The following is a 23,076-nucleotide window of genomic DNA, read 5'->3' on the forward strand; positions in this document are numbered from 1 at the left end:
CTGAGTTTGATCAGTAAGAAAAATCCTTTGGGGAAAGAAGCCTCCAACTGAGCATTTTAGTAGGGAGGAAGCTTAATTTTAGGTTACATTACTAGTTTGGAATGAGACCTAGGATTGTTGCTAGGAGCAGAGGATAATGATAAAACATTTATAAAGAACAGCTTATAAGTTGTTTTCATGATACTTAATGATTCTCACAGCAAGCCTGTGAGTTACATATGACTGCTGTTTGCATTTGACAGATGAGAAAACTGAGCGTTGAAAAGGTTAAATTACTAGATATCCATAATCACACAGCTGATGAGTGACAGCAATCAACATTCTTCCACCGTATCAACCATATCAACTATTTCCTTTTCTTGAAATTTACAATGAAAAGTTTACCATTTCATCAGGTATCACTGAGTTTTGCTACTTCAGGAAGAGTACCAGGGAATCAGCTCCAGCCCTCCTTTTTCTGTTATCCCTAAATTGACTACTTGGCATGTCCTTTTTTTTTTTTTTCTGTGTAACACCTTAATATTTGGGCAGGTTAGTGGTGAAGTGAGAGGGTTAAATATTGAGTAAAGAACTATACAGAGTGGAGATTTTTTTTTTTCCAGCTTAAAAACAGTGTATAAAAAGGTGTGAAAGTCAGAAGTGTTCCAGTAATTGACCAGGACTGGTATCTCATGCAAGATCCTTGAGCCTTAAAATTGAAAAGGTGAGAGGAGGGGTAGAAACTATGTAGTACCTGAAAAAAAAATCTATTATATGACACTAGGAAAACTTGAAAATTAAGCAGTCAGTCGTTTGTTTTGGACTCTACCAGGGATCTGTTTAGTGTGAAATTCAGATATAACAATTTTTATTATTTTAACTCCAAGTCTTTCATTGAAGGTATGCAACTTTCTCTTACTCTCTTCCCAGTTTTGGAATGGTCTACTCCATAACATTTCCTTGGAGGTCCAAGATATTCTACTTTGCTGCGATTCTTGTATAATTTTAACGTAATTCTTTGTTCCTGACACGTGGGATTTAAAAGATAATGGAGGGTTGGAAATAATGTTTGTTGTATGACTACTCTATCAGGCTCTTTACATTTATTAACTCATAATCCTAGGGACACACCTTGAGTATTGTTATACCCATTTTATAGATGAGAATAACTGAGGCTAGCTATATCACACTGTAGTCTAGTTACGGAGTTAAGACATGCAATTACATAAATATAGCTTGAAACAAGATAACTGTTTACAGTGTCAGAGCCACATTAGACGGTAAGAGTGGCCCGGTGAAGCAAAAAGTAGCATTTGCAGGACCACAGGCACACTACCACATGCCTGCTTCTACAAATGAACTTCCCATCGTGGCCACAGACTTGCGTGCCTAGTAGTGAAACCTTGGGGGTGAGCATCCACTAAGGAGTCCTGTGTGTGGCGGGGAAGACAGGGAACTTTCCACGTGGAAAGCCGCACCGTCTTGCCCTGGGTGCTCTGCGTTTAAGGAAGTTGGTTGGGGGAGGGGGCTTGTCCTGCGGCTGCGTCCTACTCCCCGCGCCCTCCCCCTCCCAGCCTCTGCTGCCGCTAAACCCCGGAGAGCGGACCGCGCACGTCGAGATTCCTCGCCGGGCCTGGCAGAGGCTGCTGGGCATGCTCAGTGGGCAGGACCCGTTAGAGTGGCGAGTAAGGAAGCGTTGGCTCTTCTCCGGGTCTGCCTTCCCCGGTTCAGGCCCCGGCCCTGGGCTTTTGTGTGCGCGGAGCTGCAGCGGCCGCTGCCTCCCCGCGGGGCCGCCCGACCCCAGATGCCGTGTGGCCTGTCCGGTGTCCGCCGTTAACCTCGCCGCGCGGCCGGAGGAGGAGCGGGGCGGGGCGGGGCCGGCGGGCCGGCAGCCGGGCGGGCAGGAGGGCCCCGCCGGGGGTGGGGGTGGGTGCGGGGAGTCCCGCGGGGGGTGGGGGGAGGGGGCGGGCGCGGAGTCACGGGGGTGGGGTCACCGGCGGTGGCTCCGGGAGGCCGACCGGGAGGGGAGGGGGCCGTGGGGGTGGCTCGGCGGAACCAGCCCCGGCTGGGGAGCAGCGGCGACTCCGAGGGCCGGGGCCAGGGCTTTCCGGGCTTCGGTGAGGCCGCCGCGGGCCCCGTCTTCCGGCGGCCGCCCGAGTTTGTGGTGATTGTTGCCGCCGCCGCCGCCGCCACCGCCCCGGCTGCCATCTCCTCCTCCTCCCGGGCCGCCGCCTCCTCCTCTTCCTCCTCCTCCTGGGCCGGGCTGATCCCCTCCCCGCTGCCGCCTCCTCCTGGGCTGGGCCCGCGGTGTCTCGTCCCCTCGCGGAGCCGCTCCTGCCGCCGCCGCCGCCGCCTCCTCATTCATCCTCGTGCACCATAGGCGGCACAGGCACCAAGATGTCCAACCGAGTGGTCTGCCGGGAAGCCAGTCACGCCGGGAGCTGGTACACAGCCTCAGGTAGGGCCCCAGGCCGGCCGGCCGGCCCTTCCGCCGCCGCTGCCTGGCCCCGCGCCCGGCCGGCCGAGGTCGGCGGCCCGGCCCCGCGCGGCGGCGGGAGGGACGAGGTCGCTGACGGCCGCCGGCCGCGGACCGCGTGGGGAGGGAGCGGGCCGGAGGCTGGCCTCGCCGCCTTCCCACCCGCGCGGCATCCCGCCGGTCAGCCCGGGGTCGGCCGCCCTCACGCTCTGCCGGGAGTTGGGCGAGAGGGAGAGTTGCCGCCTCGGCAGCCTGCGCCCTCCCTCAGGACCAGGCTCGAGGAAAGAATGCGCTCCCTGACCGAGCCTACTTGTCGCCTCCTCCGGCTCCCGGGAAGCGGGCGGCCGGCCGCAGCCACCCCCCGCGGGGACGGTTCGCCCTGCGCCCGAGCCCTGCTTCCTCCGTGCGGAGCCGAGCGACCCTCCGCCCTCCCGCCGCGGGAGGGACGCGCCTTCCTCCTTTCCCCTCCCCTCCCGTCCCCTCCCCTCCCGTCTCCTCTCTTCGCCTCTCCTCCCCACGACGCTCCGAGCGGCGCCCGCGACCCGGGGAGTTCTTAGTCTCCCGGGGTGCGCACGGGCTCTGCTCGCCCGCCTCCTGCCAGGCAGTCTTCTCCCGCTCCCCTTGGCAGTTCAGAACGAGAGGCCGCATTTCCCCCTCACCTTTCAGGTGCTCAGCCGTCTTGAGAGGAGTGAAGGGTAGTACTTTTTGACATTGCCAGACCAGAGGCAGGGTCTGGGCATGTTAGGTCTGTGAGAGGAAGCCCCTTTCTGGGGTTTGCTGCTCTGTCTGTTGGGGGTAGGGTAGAAGTATTGCTAAGCAGAGGCTTGGGGTGGCCTCCTAGCTCTTTTGTCAGTGTTTTCATTGTTACTGTCATTCACGAAAGGGGCAGCTGGAGATGGCATCAGCACTTTTTCCTGAGCAGCCTCCCCAGTCTCCAGTCGCTTAACACCAAGCAGGTGCTGGAACTACCTAACGCGTTGGGTCAGATTTTGAGCGAGTTTAGTCTTCTATCGACACTGTCCAAAAATACTTTAGAGCTCTTTAGGTCAGAGAGTGTAGGGACTTTCCCTTTAATAAAGCTCTTGTTAGAACGACTGTTTTATGGGATTCTTTTCAGGAGTCACATTTCTGGTAAGTTGACAAAATTCCACTGTGATTCCTGAATTTTCAGTCATTTGGTATTGGCTTATCAATACCTAGACCCAAATCTTTAGTGTGGATCGGATCATGTTTCCCTTTGCAAATAGTTGGGTTGGATAGAGACATGGTTTGTGAGAAAACAAAGATTTGGAAGAAAATTCATTTCTCTGAGGTTGCTAAGCTCGCTCATTAAATACATGCACTTTACTGACTCACTGAAGATTTGCTGTGTTAAGAAGACACAAAGGATTTGCAAGCCTAACAGGTAGCTATAGTTTTGCATTAAGCAGATGACTTTTAATGGTTATAGTGGCTTCCCTCATGGTTCCAAAGTGCTTCATAAACATTTCATCAGTTCTCACAACCTTAGCATGTCAGTTAAGCCTTTTTTGTTTGGCTTATGGGGATATGCCCAAGATTCTGTAGAAACCAGTGGCAGAACAGGAATGGGAGTCTCTGGCTCCTGGTTTTGTCCTCTAATCAATGCATTATTACTTTTAAATTTATCAGTGAATAATCTTTTCAGGGTTGTGAGTCACTAAACTTTTTCTTCAATGTGTTTTGAAGAGTTAAAAAGTCACAGTTTTCATTTTCATGGCCATTTTTTGGTTAATTTATTTTGTTTTCTATACCTTTCAAAAATGTTTTAAACTTTTGCACTGAAAATATGGCCAGATGATTCTGTAGGAATTTTTATAGATTCTTGAACATTCTTTGCATAGTAGAATTAGGCATAGTTCACACTTCAAACTTGAAAAGACTTCTTCATTAATCTCAAATATAAGAATTCTTTAATCCAGCTGAAAACATTCTGTGATTAAAACTATTTATCAGTAGTGAACTAAAATGGACAACTTTCTTAAAATTTTAAAATATATTCTTATTTCCCTAAATTCTGAATGAAATCAGTAATGCAATTTTGGTAATGTGAATTGTCATGGAGAACCTTATTGTTAAAAAAAAAAATTCAGACCATGTGTGGCGTGTGTGTGTGTGTGTGTGTGTGTGTGTGTGAGAGAGAGAGAGAGAGAGAGAGAGAGACTTTTAAACTTGAATAATAATTAGGGTGAATTTAAAGCAATTTAGGGGAATTCTCTGGCGGTCCAGTGGTTAGGGCTCTGTGCTTTCACTGCTGAGGGCGCAGGTTCAAATCCCTGGTCAGGGAAATGAGATCCCGCAAGCCATGCATCGCTGCCAAATTTAAAAGAAAAAAAAAGGCAATTTAGTTATAAAAGCTGATTTCATATTTTAAAAATGAATAAAAATATATGTAAGTAAATTTTGACTTGATCTAGTGACTTCTAGACCCCACTGTATCTAGACTGATAACTTTGATCATTGGAAAAATTTTACTTGTATTATTATTCTTCCCTTAAACTAGGCCTAAAAACATGTAGTAGGAGAGAGACAGATGTGCTTTTGGATTGTCATTCTGTAATTCTACAGCATTCAGATTGTGTCCATAGAATTAAAGTGCTCAATTACTGATAAAATGGTGAAATAACATTTGCTTCAGTTATATAGCTAGTTCAGAAAAAAAAAAGTGTGTGTATACATATGTGTGTTATATATCTACATACACACCTTCATTTTTATTTACCCCTTGTTATATGCTAGATCCATTGATAAAAGTATCAAGTATTCCCTGCCCTCCAAGAAGGTAATCTGAAGTGTAGTAACTCAAGACAGAAAATAAATATCAGATAAATTGAGGTAGTGCTTTTAGGAGTTTGGACGAGGGTGGAATCACTTCAAAGGATTTGAATTATGCTTTGAAGGAAGGGTATTTGAGTAGATTTGAAAAGGGAGAAAGTACATTGGGGAACACCACAAAGATACAGAGGCAGGTAAATGTAAGTAGGCCAATTTAATAAGAATAGAAGGTTCTCACGGGGTGTAGTTCACGAGCCTGGTTGGAGCTAGAGTGTAGATGCCTGTGAATTCTATGCATCATAGGGATTTAACTTATGCAGTAGGTAATCAGGACCAGTGCAGAAGTTTCTGAGTAGGGGACTGATATGCAAGTAGCATTTTAGGAAAATTAATCTCATAGGAAGGTTAATCCTTGCTTCTTTATGGGTATACAGCAGGGATCAGCAAACTCACTACGTCTGCAGTCCAAATCCAGCCTGTGGCCTTTTTTTTTTTTTTTTTTTGTGGTAAAGTCCACTAACAAAGAATGGTTTTTAATTTTGTAAAAAAATTTATTTATTTTATTTATTTTATTTTTGGCTGTGTTGGGTCTTCGCTGCTGCGAGTGGGCTTTCCCTAGTTGCGGCGAGCGGGCCTCTCGTTGCGGTGGCTTCTCTTGTTGCGGAGCATGGGCTCCAGGCGCACAGGCTTCAGTAGTTGTGGCGCACGGACTTAGTTGCTCCATGGCACGTGAGATCTTCCCAGACCAGGGCTCGAACCCGTGTCCCCTGCATTGGCAGGCGGATTCTTAACCACCGCGCCACCAGGGAAGCCCGGTTTTTAATTTTTAAAGGGTTTAAAAAACAAACAAGAACCAAGAAGTGAAATAGAGTCTGTATGTGGCCTGTAAAGCCTAAAATATTTACTATTTATTTGGGCCTTTACAGAAAAAAATTGTCAACCCATAGTGTATATTTGTGGTTCTCAAAATGTGGTCTCTAGATCAGCAGCATAATGTGTCTGTACTCTGTATTTTTTCCGGATTTGCTATATCTTTCATTTCATTATTTCAGCCCTTATCATCTTCTGTCTGGACAGTTATAACTGCCTCCTAACCGTCCTTCTTTCTGCCAACTTTATTCCCTTTAAGTCCATCCTCTGCATTGCTCCCTGAATAATCTATCTGACCACATAATTTCTTTGCATAAATCTCACTGACCCATCTTTCCTGTTGGATAAGGTCTAAGTCTCTTCATGACTTGGCATCCTCCTATCTCTTTGGCCACTTCCCCCAACCCCATCCCAGTTCTCCCTTTTACTACGCTTCAGCAACCGTCTAGCAGCTGTTCATTGTTTCTTTAAATACACTATGCTGTTTCTTATCACTGTGTTTTTATTCAAGCTGTTTCCTGTGTTGGAATGCACTTTGCCAGGATAACTCCTTCTCATCTTTTAAGGACTCAGGTGTTAACACCTCCTAGAAGCCTACCCTGATGCCTTAACTCCCCCTGGCTGTTTCTGATGTTCCTTTGTGTTCCCATAATATCCTGTGTGTATCTCTATATATTTACCTTGTTATCTGTGTATGTGGTCTTCTATAAGATTATGAGCCCCTAGAAGACAGGGACTATGTCTTACTAATTTTTTTGTACCCCAAGTTCTCAGCAAGCACAGGTTTTGTACATAATAGATATTTAATAAGTATCTGAACAAGTGAACATTAAAGGGCTTAGCATTTAGTAGATATGGACAGAGATATTGACATTTAAATCCCTAAGAACATTGCTGGTGATATAGGACCATTGCTAGTTAAGTCTCTGAGCATAGTATAGGTGAAGAATCTTGGTGGTAGGAAAAGATTAGAAATCATGATTCACTAGTTGGGGACCTTATTTAATGTAAGATTTTTAAAGAAGTACGACATACATATAGAAAAGTGTACAGCTAGATGAAGTTTCACAAAATAGGCATGTCATTGTAATTAGCACCCAGCTCAATAAACATCAGTAGTGGAATTCCCAACTCACACTGTATTCCTTGTATTCTAACACCATAGAAAAGTTTTGTCTGTTTTTGAACTCTGTATAAGTGAAATCATATAGTATAACTTGTTTGAGCTTCTTTTGCTCAACATTACATTTATGAGATTAATCCATGTTATACTGTGGTTTGTTTATTCTTGTTGTTGTGTTATATTCTGTGAATAAACCACAGTTTATCCATTCTACTGTTGATGGACATTTTTGTTATTTACAGTTTTGCTGCTTTGAACATTTTTGTATTCTTTTTCCTGATGAATGTATACATGCATTTTTGTTGGGTATGTACCTTAAGTGGAATTATTAGGTCATGGTTATGGCTATGGTATGTTCATTTTTAGTAGATTTTGCTGAAGTTTTGCCAAGTGGTTTTACAAACTTATACTCCCACCAGAAGTATATGAGAGAATTCCAGTTGTTCCACATGTTTGCCAACACTTGGTATTGTCAGTCTTTTTATTTTTAGTTTTTCTTGAAGGGTGTGTAGTGGTATTGCATTGTAGTTTTGATTTTATTTTCCGATGACTAATGAAGTTGAGCACCTTTTCATATTAGGGGCCCCATGTTTATTAGTCATTTGGACTTCTGCTTTTGTGAAGTGTCTGTTAAGTCTTTAGCCCTTTTTATACTAGAGTATTTACTTTTTTCATTTTGATTTGTAGTTTTTTGTATATTCTGGATATAGTCTTTTTAGGTATATGTATTGCAGATATCGTCTACTCTGTAGCTTTTTCAGGATCTTGGTATCTTGGTGAGTCAAAGTTCTTAATTTTAAAGAAGTCCAGTTTATCAGCTGGTTAGTGTTCTTCTGTTTCCATTTATGAAATCTCTATCTACCTCAGTGTCATGAAGTTAACTTTCCTATGTTTTCTTTTAAAAGCTTTATTTTTTCACCTTTCATACTAAGATCAATAATTCATCTGGTTGATAGCTGTATCTGTGTGGTTGTGGTACATTACATAAATTTATTTTGAAATAAATGTACATATAGAAAAAGTATAAATGGGTGTACACTTTGATGAATGTCTACAGATATACTCTGTGTAACTATCCCCTAGCTCAAGAAATAGAATGTTTTCACCGTCTCAGAGGGATATATCACATTTTAATGTTTTCTGAAATTGGTATGTTTTATATCTTAAGTGTACATTTAATGTGGGAGGTTCCCCCCCCTGGAAAGTGGTTGTTACACCTTATAATTACTAGTGTCATAGAAGTGAGGAAATATATCAAAATCTAATGATTTCATAAAGCATTCTTTTTTTTTTAAATTTTTATTTATTATTTATTTATTATGTTTATTTTTAGCTGTGTTGGGTCTTCGTTTCTGTGTGAGGGCTTTCTCCAGTTGCGGCGAGTGGGGGCCACTCTTCATCGCGGTGCGCGGGCCTCTCACTGTCACGGCCTCTCTTGTTGCGGAGCAGAGGCTCCAGATGCTCAGGCTCAGTAGTTGTGGCTCACGGGCCCAGTTGCTCCGCGGCATGTGGGATCTTCCCAGACCAGGGCTCGAACCCATGTCCCCTGCATTGGCAGGCAGATTCTCAACCACTGCGCCACCAGGGAAGCCCCATAAAGCATTCTTGAACTGTTTGTATGATATATATCTTAATAGCAGTTTTATTTTTTAAGTTGTTTTAATTCTTTCTGTCATATTTCTAAATATATTTAATAAAATTATATCAGGGTTCTATAATTGGAAAACCACAACTTTTTTTTTTTGGCATGTACCTTGAGTTCTAGAGTGTCAAAGTATATCTTGGTGTGTGAGAAATTAAAAAACTGATAAAAATATTCTCCTTTGAAGAGAAAATACTATATAATATTTAGTTTTGAAATGAACTTTTTTAGGTTACTAAATATGGTTTTCTGTATGATGATCTTTGCGTCTCATCCTATTATTTAACCTTGGAGAAAGGCAAGAAGGAAAGAACAAATTTAATAGGTAAACTGTTGAGATTATTGCTTGATTACCTCTTTCTCACTTTCCTTCTTATCCTTTCACATGCAATTTCCAAGTCAAAAATCATCTTCCCTACCTCCATAGTGTAGTTTATATTATCTGCTTTTGGGTTTTTGTCCATTTTAAAGAAGGTCAAGACAACGAATAAAAATGTCATTTGTTAAGTGTATTCTGTAGTTACATTACATATATGTCTATATAACCTCTAATCTTCAAAAGGCTGCTACAAGGTTGGTATTTTCTCCATTTATGGATGTGGAAACAATGACTCAGAGAGGTTGAGTAACTTGCTTAAGGTATAGTAAGTAAGTGGAAGAGCCAGTCTGACTCCAAAACTAGAGTTAAATGTTAGGGGAAGGGAGGTATGATAAGATATGCTGCCCCAAACACTGAACTTTTCTGTTCCATTCAGGTTTTTCCCAAACTACAATATAGACATTTAACTAAAACTTATGTATCATTTATGGTTTATAAAGCATTTTCTCATACATTTTTGACTTTCACAATAATCTTATGATTAGGTGCAGGATAGGTAAGGCAGGCAGGTCTTTAATCCATCCCCACCTTGCTGTTTTATTGATGAGAAACTAAGACTTGAAGGAGGTTAAATTGTCTGAGTCATACTACTAGTAAATGGTAGAGCTAGAATTTGAACCTAGGACTTGTAGCTGAAACCTAGTGTTCCTTCTATTTATAGTGATGCCAGAGTAAGTAAGAAGTTGAACTATTTGGAATCAGTAAGCACCTCTTTAATTGTCAGGTTAAATATATTATAAAATAATAAAAGCATAACTAAAAGCACTTAAGAATACTGAATATTATTCATATGGTATAAATAGACAAAGGAATTAGTATATTTTAATTACTCTAGTCCTAGGATTTGAATTGGGCCTAACAAAACTTGACACTTCTGCAGAGGCTTTATTTAACTTTCAATCATTCAGTATTGGACAAACTCAGTTCTGTGTGAAAGGTACTGCTCTAGGGACTAGGTGCATAGCAGGAGATGAAAACAGACAAAAATCTCTAGAGTTTATATTCTAGTTGGGGGAGACAGACTATAAATACGGTAAGTAAGTAGAACACATAGTATGTTAGAGGAAAATGCTATGGAGAATTATAAAGCAAATAAAGCAGAGCTGGTGCATAAGGAATGTTAAAGAATGGGAGAAATTTATTTATTTTTATTTAAAAAAATATTTATTTGTTTAATTATTTATTTGGCTGCGCTGGGTCTTAGTTGTGGCATGTGGGACCTTTGTTGCGGCATGTGGGACCTTTGTTGCGGCATGCAGGATCTTCAGTTGCAGCATACGGGATCTTCATCTGCAGCATGCGAACTCTTAGTTGCGGCATGTGGGATCTAGTTCCCTGACCAGGGATCGAACCCGGGCCCCCTGCATTGGGAGTGCGGAGTCTTAGCCACTGGACCACCAGGGAAGTCCCCAAGAATGGGAGAAATTTTAAATGGCAAGGACAGGGTAGACGTCACTGAACTGACATTTGAGTGAAGACTTGAAGTAGGTGAAAGAACAAGCCTTGCATTCTAGATAATTTTAGGGGTTAGGGGCTAGATAGTTTTAGGTCGAGGGTACAGCAAGTTTAAAGGTCCTGTGGCTAGAGCAGGCCTGGAGTATTTGAGGAATGCAAGAAGGTTATTGCAACTGGAATGAAGTGACATGGGTCAGAGTAGTTCGACATGAGGTTAAGAGGAAAATAAATAGCTGGAGCAGAGGCACAAAGGTGTTGTGGTCAGATGACATTAGGTCTGGAAGACCATTGTAAGGACCTTTACTTGAGTGAGATAGCCATTGGAAAGTTTTGAGCAGTTGGTGACATGATCTATTATAGTTTAGACTTACTAGAACCACTTGACTGCCATGTTCAGAGTAGTTGGGGAGTGGTGAAGGCAGTGGCAAGGGCTGAACCAACAGTTAGGAGGAAAGTAGCAATCCAAGTTACAGATGATGGCTTGGATTGAGTAATAGCTGTGGAAGTGGGTAAGAAGTGGTTCATTACTGGGTATATTTTGAAGGTAGAGTCGAAAGGATTTGCTGATATACTTGGAGTGGAGTGTGAGAGAAAGAGAGGAGTCATGGATATTTCTTAAGGTTTATCCCTGAGATTGCAATAATGAAGTTGCTATTATCTGAGAAAGGGAAGACTTAAGAGAAACAGGTTTGGAGGGGGAAGGTTAGGAGCTCAATTTTGGTTTGTTAAGTTTGAGATGTTTACTATATAGTTAAGTGGATACATGAGTCTGGAGTTTAGGGGAGAGGCCTAGGGTGGAGCTTTAAAATTGGGAATTATCATTATGTAGATAACATTTAAAGCCAAGTGTCTGGATGAAATCACCATAGGAATCAGAGTAGCCAGAGAAAAGAGGTTTGTGAGTGAGCCTTGGAACATTTCCAACTTGAAGAGGTTGAAGAGGTGAGGGATATCATGTGAGGAAGATAGATTAAGCTTCTCATGAGGAAGAGGATGAGATGTCCTGGGAGCCAAGTAGGGAAAATGCTTTAAGGCATCTCAACACAATTTATGTAGATTTTTCAGGGCTTTTTTTCTTTGACAAACACATTTAATCTGGTCTAAGCCACTCTGGTCTTAACCATCTCTTATGCTGCTGCCAGAGCTTCCTAACTGGTTGCCTAGTTTCCATTCTGTTCTTTACACAGCAGCCTGAGAGCTCTTTAAAAAATGTAAATAAGATAATATTCTTTTCTCAAAATCCTATCATACTTAAAATCACACTTAAAAATCCTTGCCAAGGCTTAGAAGGTTTTATATGCTTTGACCTCTGCTTAACTTTCTGATTTCATTTTCTACCACTTGTCCTTTACCTGATGTTGTTCCAGCCATTCTGGCCCCCTTGCTGTTCCCCAAATAGGTCAAGCTTATTCCTGCCTTAGGACTTTGGTGTGCACTTCATAACACTGATTAATCCTGGATTGGTAGTCAAGGAAAAGGTATATTTATTGACTCCCTTATTTCCTTAGTCACAACCAGGAGGAGAATTAGGGAGAGATGTTGAGAATGAATGGGATAGGTTTTCCCAAAGTGTTCTGAGAAACAGTAGTCCCTGGAGATGCCTTTGCAGAAAGGGTTTATGGTCAAATAAGTTTAGGAAATGTTGCATCTGTTTTTCTCCCTTGGGCCCAGACAACTAACAAGAGACCTGTTTTATGGCTTATTACATGGTCTGTCTTGGTGAGTGTTCTGTGTCTGTTTGAAAATAATGTATGTTTTCTGTCGTTGTGGGGTAGATTGCTCTCTAAATGTTAATTAGGTTAAATTGGGTTATTTAAATCTCTACATTCCTATTGATTTTCCTTTTTTTCCTGTCAGTTCCTGAGAGCAGTGTTGAAATTTCCAACTGTAATTCTGGATTTGTCTATTTTTTCTTTCAGTTTTGTTGATTTGTTGTTTCAAGTTTTTTGAATTTCTGTTATTTGATATACCTGTTAGGGATTATATTTTGTTGATGAATTGACTATCACAGTGTATGTTCTTCTTTATATCTGGTAATATTTTTTTGCTCTGAGGTGTTCCTTGTTTTGTATTATTGAAGCCAATCCAACTTTCTCATGGTTAATATTTATATGGTATATTCTTTTCCATATGTGTCAGGGTCACCAAGACCACCTTCAGGTTTGATGATTTGTTAGAAGGATCAAAGCTGTTATACTTACAGACGGGGTTTATTACAGAGAAAGAATACAGGTTAAAATGAGGAAAAGGTGCATACAGTACAGTGGAGTGCAGGAGAGACCAAGCATGAGAGTCCAGTTGTCCTCTCAGTGACACGTGACAACAAGTGTGCAGTATTGCCAACCAGGGAAGCTCAGCTAGGCCTTGGTATCCAGGGTTTTTATTGGGGGCTGGTCATGTAGGCATGGAGCAAGCTTGTGACTGACCTTAGCTACTCAGTCTCCAGCCCTCCTCTCTCCTGCAGAGGTCACACTGATACAGTGTGGCCCAGGGTAGCAGGAGAACAAAAAGAGGAGCTCACCATAAATCACATTGTAGCATAAACTATCTGGCAAGGCCCCAGCTATACAAAGACACTTAAAAAAATTGTGGTAGAATATATATAACAAAATTTACTGTTTTACCAATTTCTAAGTGTACACTTCTCTGGCATGAGTACATTTGTATTATTTATTGGGGTGGCCAAAAAGTTCATTTGGGTTTTTTCCGTAAGATGTTACAGAATGAACTTTTTGGCCAATCCAATATGACCGTCTCCAGCATCCATCTCTAGAATGTTTTCATCCGTTCCAACTGAAACTTTGTATCCATTAAACACTTAACTCCCCACTGACTCCTTCCTCCAGCTTTGGCAACCACTCTTCTCCTTTCTTTATGATTTCGCCTATCTTTAGGTACCTCATTTAGGTGGATTCATACAATATTTGTCCTTTTATGTCTGGCTTATTTCACTTAGCATGTTTTCAGAGTTCATTTATGTTGTAGCATGTATCAGAATTCCTTTTTAAAGCTGAATAATATCCATTGTATGATATACCATAGTTTGTTTATTCATTTATCTGTTGATAGACATTTGGGTTGTTTCTACCTTTTGACTTTTGTGAATAATAGTGCTATGAATGTTGGTGTACAAATATCCGCTTGAGTCTTGCTTTCCGTTCTTCTGGATATCTATCTAAGAGTATAATTGCTGGGTCATATAGTAATTCTGTGTTTCCCTTTTTGAGAAACCACCAAACTGATTGCCACAGTAGTTGCACCATTTTACATTCCTACCACCAATGCTTGGGGGTTCCATTTTTTTCGCAGCCTTGACAACACTTGTTATTTTCCTTTTTTTGGATGATCATCCTAATGAGTGTGAATTTGTATCGTTATGGTTTTGATTTGTATTTCTCTAATGACTAATTATGTTGAACACCTTTTCATGTGTTTATTGGCCATTTGTATATCATCTTTGGAGAAGTGTGTTTTCAGGTCCTTTGCCTATTTTTGAAAGCACAGGTTCCTAACCACTGGACCACCAGGGAATTCCCACTACCATACTGTTTTGATTTCTGTAGCTTTTTTACTCCATTTTTGAAAGGTAGTTTGGTAGGTATTGAATTCAGTGGGTATGTTGACATTACTTCTTTTAGCATTTTATAAATGTTCTGTTGTATTTTGGCTCGCACAGATTCTGAGAATTCTGTGATTTTTAAATATTTGTTCCTCTGAATATAGGGTGTCTTTTTTCCTCTAGTTGCTTTAAGATTTTAAAAAATTATTAACATTTTCCTGCTAGTCTATTATCATGTGCCTTTGAATAATTTTCTTTGAATTTAATCCTGTTTGGAATTTGTCAAGTTTCTCAGATGTGTGGGTTGTAGTTTGCAGCAAATTTGGAAAAGCAGTCATCATTATCATCTCAGATATTTTTCTTTTTCACTTCCTTTGTTTTCTAGACTCCAAATAAAAAAAAGTATGTTAGATATCTTAATATTGTCCCACAGTTCACTGAGAATTATTCTTTTCCTTTTTTTCCTCTCTGCTTCCTTTTGAATAATTTCTTTTGCTTTATATTCAGGTTCACTGATTTTTTTCTTGTGCAGTATCTAATTTTGCTTTTAATTCTGTCAATGACATCTTTTAAGTATAAAAGAATTAAAATAACTGCTGATTTCATGGTTTTACCTGAATCTTTTCTTTTCTTTCTTTTGCCGCATTGTGTGGCTTGCGGGATCTCAGTTCCCCGACCAGGGACTGAAACCAGACCACGGCAGTGAAAGCTCCAAATCCTAACCACTAGACCACCAGGGAACTCCTAATATTTTCTTTATAATTATTTTATTCATTACTATTTTTTTCAGATGATGGATTTATTTATAGGTTTAAAAAAACATTTCCCTCTTGTGTTTTAGAAATGAGATACTTATTCTTCTGGCATGAGTATTTAGTTGCTAGTGATACTGTTTTGCCTTGGAGCTGAAAAATAGAGTAAAATTTTTTGTTTTTCTGAGATCAGAGCAACATAAAAATTGAAAATACATTTGAATTATGGCATAATATTGGTTTAGGATTATGTTGTTTAAATTAAATTATAAATTAAAAAATTTTGAATACATTTGTATGTTTTAAAAATTAAAGATATTCATTGAGAAGTCTCATTCCTGTACCCTTCTGTGTATTCCATATTCCCCTTCCCTTATAGGTATTTGCCTTTATCGGTTTCTTGAGTGCCTGGTGTTTCTTTATGCATATACAAGCACGTATGGACACGTCATCATTTTCTCCCTCTTTTCAGCAAATGGAAGCTGAAGTGTAATAAATGCCAATATCTCATATTTTGTCTTATCCTTTGCCTTTTTGTACTTAACAAATTTAACAATTGAAGATCTTTTCATATTACAACAGAGAGTTATTATTCTACCTATGATACCTCCTTTTTTTCTCAGTGTTTATTCTGGTTCTTCAAAGGAAGATAGTTATGATGCATTCAGTAAGGTTATCCAGAGGTGAATAGCTAAATAAAGTATCATCAGATCTCCAGCAGTTGTTTTCAAACTTTTCAGTCTCAGAGTTCCTTTATACTTTTCAAAATTACTGATAACCTCAAAGAACTTTTGTTTATGTGGATTATGTCTATTAATACCTATCAAATTAGAAACTAAAACTGAGAAACGTTAGAAGTATTTACTTTTAATTCATTTAAAGTAACAGTAATAAACCCATTCCATATTAATAACATAAGCAGCATTTACAAAATTTTTTTATTGGCGTATAGTTGATTTACAGTGTTGTGTTAGTTTCTGCTGTACAGCAAAGTGAATCAGTTATACATATACATGTATCAACTCTTTTTTTTAGATTCTTTCCCCAGATAGGTCATTACAGAGTATTGAGAAGAGTTCCCTGTGCTATACAGTAGGTCCTTATTAGTTATCTATCTTATATATAGTAGTGTGTATATGTCAATCCCAATCTCCCAATTTATCCCTCCCCCCCATAAGTAGAATTTTAATGAAAATAACTTTATTTTCCAAAACAGGGAATATATAAGAGATTAGCTTTTACAAAAATTATTTATTTATTTAGGCCACATTGTGCGGCATGCAGGATCCTAGTTCCCTGACCAGGGATCGAACCCGTGCCGCCTGCAATGGAAGCGTGGAGTCTTAACCACTGGACCGCCAGGGAAGTCCAGCTTTTTTTAAAAAATTGAATTATAGTTGATTTACAGTGTTGTGCTAGTTTCAGGTGTAAGGAGATTGGCATTTATTAACATTTTTGCAAATATATTTAATGTCTAGCTTAATAGAAAACAGCTGGATTCTCATATCTGTAGCTGTATTCACTGTCTTGTGATATGTTATTTTACTTGAAGCATATGAGGAAATTCTGGTCTCATACAGATATGTAATTAGAAAAGGGCAGAGTATTTTAATAGACCTTTCAGATAGTTGTGGATATTCTTCTTTGATGCCATACGAAAACTCAAGTGGTAGTTTCTTACTTTTTAAACTTTTACTGACATATAGTTGACATACAGTAAGTTACACATTTTTAATATACCTGTGAAGCTATGAATGAAATCAAGATGGTGTACTCCTAAAGGCAGTTTCGGAAAGATTTAATTGCAATGTGGAATTTGAAATCATAGCAATGAAATGAAGTTTTCATTAAGATCAGTTGGTCTGTCCTCCACTTTGAATGTTTCTTTTATCCATGCAGGATTTCTTAACCCCATGCATTAATCACCTGGAAAATATTTGTTCCTCGGGTTATGCAGATCTTCCGAATGTTTACACATTTCATTATTCATTGTCAAAGAATCACATTTGTTAATTTCACATTCTCATCAGAAAAGTCTTTTTGACGTAGGAAGCTTTTAAGTCCGCACTGGTAGAAATGAGTTTGCAAAATTCTAATTTTCTCAAAGCTTGAATTTTGTAGTTAGCAATAGAGATTGACAGTTGTTTTCCTAGACGTTATAGGCTCACTGTTGATTTTCTTTTTAAAAAAATATTTATTTATTTTCTTTATCTTTTTGGCTGCATCGGGTCTTACTTGCAGCACACACGATCTTCGTTGAGGCACGCGGGATCTTTTTGTTGCGCTGCACGGGTTCTTTGTTGCTGCGCGTGGGCTTCTCTAGTTGTGGCGCGCGGGCTGCAGGGTGCCTGGGCTCTGTGGTTTTGTGGCATGTGACCTCAGTAGTTGTGGCGCGCAGGCTTAGTTGCCCTGCAGCATGTGGGATCTTAGTTCCCCGACCAGGGATAGAACCTGCATCCCCTGCATTGGAAGGTGGATTCTTTACCACTGGACCTCTAGGGAAGTCCCTAGGCTCACTGTTGACTTTCAAGGAAATATTTGCTAAATACCCAAGATTAAGTAACCATCATTTGTCTATCAGTCATTCTTTCAAGAAAAATGATGTTCTATAGAAAAGTGGCTAGTTCAGCTTGCAATGCAGTCGTGTAAGTGCCTGAGACAACCATTATACTTCCCATTTCAACACACAGAATATTAAAAAGTGTGTACTCAAGGGTTGAGATTTTATAAAATGTGTTAAATTTATAGCTACAGCTACATCAAAGACATTCTTGAATGAAACTGGGTTTTTTTTTCCTTTTTTAAGTAGAGTGTGGTGAGTGTGCAGTGGCAAAGAATGTAATGACTACTAGTATAGTGTGCTGGTACTGCTAAGATACCAGCGTTTTTACCTACTGTTACTTTTGAGCCATCAGTAAATGCCAATGAGTGGAAATGCAATGAGTGCCAATACAGTGAAAGAAGCAAATAATGTTTTTAGTATTTTGAAAATGGTTTTGACCTGATGGACCTTCTGAAAGGGTCTTGGGGATCCCAGGAATCTGCATGTTACTTTGAGAACCTCTGGTTTGTAGAAATTCTTACTTCTTCCTTGGCAATTATAATTAACAATCCCCCCACCCCGCCCCCCGCCAAGAACTCTTTATTGTAGTGGTTATCAATCTTAATGTGTCTCTACATGAACACACACACACACACACACACACACACACACACGCACACACGGCCCAGTACACCCTATGCCATATTACATACTCCTTCTACTAATTACAGTGGCTCGAGGGAAATGGGGAGATGTAATTTATAAGTCATAAGTGGTTTTGATAAACTTCCTCCCTCACCTCTGTTTCTCAAAAGCGTGGTGAGGGACTATCATAAACCTTTTGAATTAGATTTGCTGATAAGTGGGACCCAAGTGTCTTCATTTTTACCACACTGTTTTGAGTCTTTAGGAAGAAAACTGGGTTGCTCAAAGTAGAAGATGACATCACCATTATCAGTTTTGTTTTTACTGTTCAGAGTGGAAGGTGACATCACCACTATCATCTTTGTATTTCTAGCACCGAGAGGTGTCTGGCACAGAGCAGGAGCTCACTAAATGCTTTATGAGTGATTGAATCACCAATCTGACTAGGTTATTATGGTATTTGTCTGACACCAACTTGCCAAATATATTATGACAAAGTTAGCCTTAAATTATGTATTTCATTACATTTTGTAGTGTGCTTACTTTACAAGTATATTTCTTTAATTTATTTCTTTAAAAAAATTTTAAATTAATTAATTTAGTTTTTGCTGCGTTGGGTCTTCATTGCTGTGCACAGGCTTTCTCTAGTTGCGGCGAGCGGGGGTTACTCTTCGTTGTGGTGCACGGGCTTCTCATTGCGGTGGCTTCTCTTGTGGTGGAGCACGGGCTCTTGGCGCACGGGCTTCAGTAGTTGTGGCATGCGGGCTCAGTAGTTGTGGCTCATGGGCTCCAGAGTGCAAGCTCAGTAGTCGTGGTGCACGGGCTTAGTTGCTCCGTGGCATATGGGATCTTCCCGGACCAGAGCTCAAACCCATGTCCCCTGCATTGGCAGGTGGATTCTTTTTTTTTTTTTTTTTTTTTTTTTTTTTTTTTTTTTTTTTTTAAGGATTTTCTTATTTATTTATTTATTTATTTATTTATTTATTTTTGGCTGTGTTGGGTCTTCGGTTCGCGCGAGGGCTTTCTCCAGTTGCGGCAAGCGGGGGCCACTCTTCATCGCGGTGCGGGGACCGCTCTTCATCGCGGTGCGGGGACCGCTCTTCATCGCGGTGCGCGGGCCTCTCTCCATCGCGGCCCCTCCCGTCGCGGGGCACAGGCTCCAGACGCGCAGGCTCAGCAACTGTGGCTCACGGGCCCAGCCGCTCCGTGGCATGTGGGATCCTCCCAGACCAGGGCCCGAACCCGCGTCCCCCGCACCAGCAGGCAGACTCTCAACCACTGCGCCACCAGGGAAGCCCTGGCAGGTGGATTCTTAACCACTGCGCCAACAGGGAATTCCCATGTCCTGTTTTCTTAAACAACCGGTGACACTCAGGGTTTAGTTAGGAGCCTGCTGATATTTGTCTCTACTCTCAATGTGTTTACTGCTGTCCCCCAGTTTCTGTGCTATTTGTGTTGGTTTGTTATTATTATTAATAACCTTTTAACTTTGGAATAATTTTAGATTTTCTGCAAAATTGTAAAGGTAATACAGAGTTTCTGTATATCTCTTGCCCAGCTTCCCCTAATAGTAACATCTTAAATTACCATGATACATTTGTTAAAACTAAGAACAGAAATTGGTCGATACTATTAACTGAACTCTAGACTTCAATTTCACCAGTTTTTACCCAAATATCCTTTTTTTAAAAAAATTTTTTTATTCTATTATCTAATCCAAGATACCACATTGCATTGATATCATGATTGCAAAGATATCATCATATCTTTGGTCTTCTCTGGTCTGTGATAGGGTCTTAGTTTGTCTTTGACAGTTTTGAGGAATACTGTCAGGATTTTGTAGAATGTTACTCAATTTGGGTTTGTCAGATTTTTTCCCCTCATGATTAGACTGGTTATGAGTTTTGGGGAAGAATACTGCAGAGGTGAAATAACTTCCTCATCATATTGGGAGTACATGGTATTAACTTTGGTGTTGTTAACCGTGATCATTTGGTTAAGGTAGTGTTTGCCATGTTTTTCCACTGTAAATTTTTTTTTCTTAACATCTTTATTGGAGTATAATTGCTTTACAATGTTGTGTTAGTTTCTGCTGTATAACAAAGTGAATCAGCTGTATGTATACATATATCCCCATGTCTCTTCCCTCTTGCATCTCCCTCCCATCCTCCCTATCCCACCCCTCTAAGTGGTCACAAAGCACCGAGCTGATCTCCCTGTGCTATGCGGCTGCTTCCCACTAGCTATCTATTTTACATTTGGTAGTGTATATATGTCCATGCCACTCTCTCACTTTGTCCCAGCTTACCCTTCCCCCTCCCTGTGTCCTCAAGTCCATTCTCTACGTCTGCATCTTTATTCCTGTCCTGCCCCTATCTAGGTTCTTCAGAACCATTTTTTTTTTTTTTTAGATTCCATATATATGTGTTAACATACGGTATTTGTTTTTCTCTTTCTGACTTACTTCACTCTGTATGACAGACTCTAGGTCCATCCACCTCACTACAAATAACTCAGTTTCGTTTCTTTTTATGGCTGAGTAATATTCCATTGTATATATGTGCCACATCTTCTTTATCCATTCATCTGTCGATGGACACTTAGGTTGCTTCCATGTCCTGGCTATTGTAAATAAAGCTGCAGTGAACACTGTGGTACTTGACTCTTTTTGAATTATGGTTTTCTCAGGGTATATGCCCAGTAATGGGATTGCTGGGTCATATAGTAGTTCTATTTTTAGTTTTTTAAGGAACCTCCATACTGTTCTCCACAGTGGCTGTACCAATTTACATTCCCACCAACAGCACAAGAGGGTTCCCTTTTCTCCACACCCTCTCCAGCTTTTATTGTTTGTAGACTTTCGATGATGGCCATTCTGACTGGTGTGAGAGGATACCTCATTGTAGTTTTGATTTGCATTTCTCTAATGATTAGTGATGTTGAGCATCCTTTCATGTGTTTGTTGGCAATCTGTATATCTTCTTTGGAGAAATGTCTATTTAGGTCTTCTGCCCATTTTTGGATTGGGTTGTTTGTTTTTTTGATATTGAACTGCATGAGCTGCTTGTAAATTTTGGAGATTAATCCTTTGTCAGTTGCTTCATTTGCAAATATTTTCTCCCATTCTGAGGGTTGTCTTTTCGTCTTGTTTATGGTTTCCTTTGCTGTGCAAAAGCTTTTAAGTTTCAGTTTAGGTCCCATTTGTTTATTTCTGTTTTTATTTCCATTTCTCTAGGAGGTGGGTCAAAAAGGATCTTGCTGTGATTTATGTCATAGAGTGTTCTGCCTATATTTTCCTTTAAGGGTTTTATAGTGTCTGGCCTTACATTGAGGTCTTTAATCCATTTTGAGTTTATTTTTGTGTATGGTGTTAGGGAGTGTTCCAATTTCATTCTTTTACATGTAGCTGTCCAGTGTTCCCAGCACCACTTATTGAAGAGGCTGTCTTTTCTCCATTGTATATTCTTGCCTCCTTTATCAAAAATAAGGTGACCATGTGTGCGTGGGCTTACCTCTGGGTTTTCTATCCTGTTCCATTGATCTATATATTTTTTTCGTGCCAGTACCATACTGTCTTGATTACTGTAGCTTTGTAGTATAGTCTGAAGTCAGGGAGCCTGATTCCTCCAGCTCCGTTTTTCTTTCTCAAGATTGCTTTGGCTATTCGGGGTCTTTTGTGTTTCCATACAAATTGTGAAATTTTTTGTTCTAGTTCTGTGAAAAATGCCAGTGGTAGTTTGATAGGGATTGCATTGAATCTGTAGATTGCTTTGGGTAGTATAGTCATTTTCACAATGTTGATTCTTCCAATCCAAGAACATGGTATATCTATCCATCTGTTTGTATCATCTTTAATTTCTTTCATCAGTGTCTTACAGTTTTCTGCATACAGGTCTTTTGTCCCCTTAGGTAGGTTTATTCCTAGGTATTTTATTCTTTTTGTTGCAGTGGTAAATGGGAGTGTTTCCTTAATTTCTCTTGCAGATTTTTCATCATTATCTCCACTGTAAATTACTACCTTCCCCTTTTCATGTTTTGTTCTTTGGATGTGAGTCACTGAAGTCTAGCCCACACTTTTGGAGGAGTATGTATCTACATATAATACTTTGGGCTCTTCTCTAAGGAAGATATGTTCCATTTTCCCATTTATTTATTCAGTCACTTGTATTAGTATGGACACATGTATATTTACTTCATACTTTGGAGGGTAATCCTGTCCCACACTAGATTTTTGGTTGCTCACATATTTCCACCTTTGGTCATTGGGAGCACATTCAAGTTGGCTCCTGCATTCCCTTGACATGCCCCATGCGTTTGCTTTTTGAGCACTTCCTTTCTTTCTACAAGATACTCCTTGCTTATGTTGTATTTTCACTGCCCTAGTCATAGAATGTGACATTTCTCCAAGGATTCTTGCTTTCTTTTATGGTAATCGTATTTAGGAGCTAAGATCTGGGCACTGGGATGTATTTACTGCTACTGGGTGTTATTGCTTCTAGGTCCTGTTTTTGGATAAAACTAGGAAATACATGTATTTTTACTCACTCGTGTACCTGTATCTCTATTTTTATATCTATCTATCTCTCTCTTTATTAAGCGAAGCATGAGTTGACACTCATTTCTCCAACTCTAATTCATCATTTTTACTCTTTTCCCCTTGCTTATCTGTAACTTCCCTCTTCAATAGTGAGAAACCTGGCTCCTATCCACCATCCACCATCCGTTTACCCATTTGCTCAACCCCAGTATATATATATATAAAGCAGGCTTAGAATTGTTAACCCATATCTCTATGTGAAACACATTTACCAAGTAAAGTGTGTATGTACAGTTCCTTTTGTCTTTAGCCTTACAATTTCTA

At 40.4% G+C, this 23,076-nt stretch overlaps 1 protein-coding gene across 2 annotated transcripts in view; it reads left to right on the forward strand.

Moving 5' to 3' along the window:
- Window positions 1-2,303: 2,303 nt before the first annotated feature.
- The window catches only part of MEMO1 (mediator of cell motility 1), a 148,262-nt gene continuing 127,489 nt past the window's right edge, over window positions 2,304-23,076 (forward strand). For both annotated transcript variants that reach the window (XM_057558060.1, XM_057558061.1), the window contains exon 1: window positions 2,304-2,437. In XM_057558060.1, coding sequence (XP_057414043.1) covers window positions 2,377-2,437 — 61 coding nt within the window. In that variant the 5' untranslated portion in view covers window positions 2,304-2,376. The remainder of the gene's footprint in view (window positions 2,438-23,076) is intronic.

This window comes from Balaenoptera acutorostrata, chromosome 12 (genome assembly GCF_949987535.1).
Source record: "Balaenoptera acutorostrata chromosome 12, mBalAcu1.1, whole genome shotgun sequence".
NCBI lineage: Eukaryota > Metazoa > Chordata > Mammalia > Artiodactyla > Balaenopteridae > Balaenoptera > Balaenoptera acutorostrata.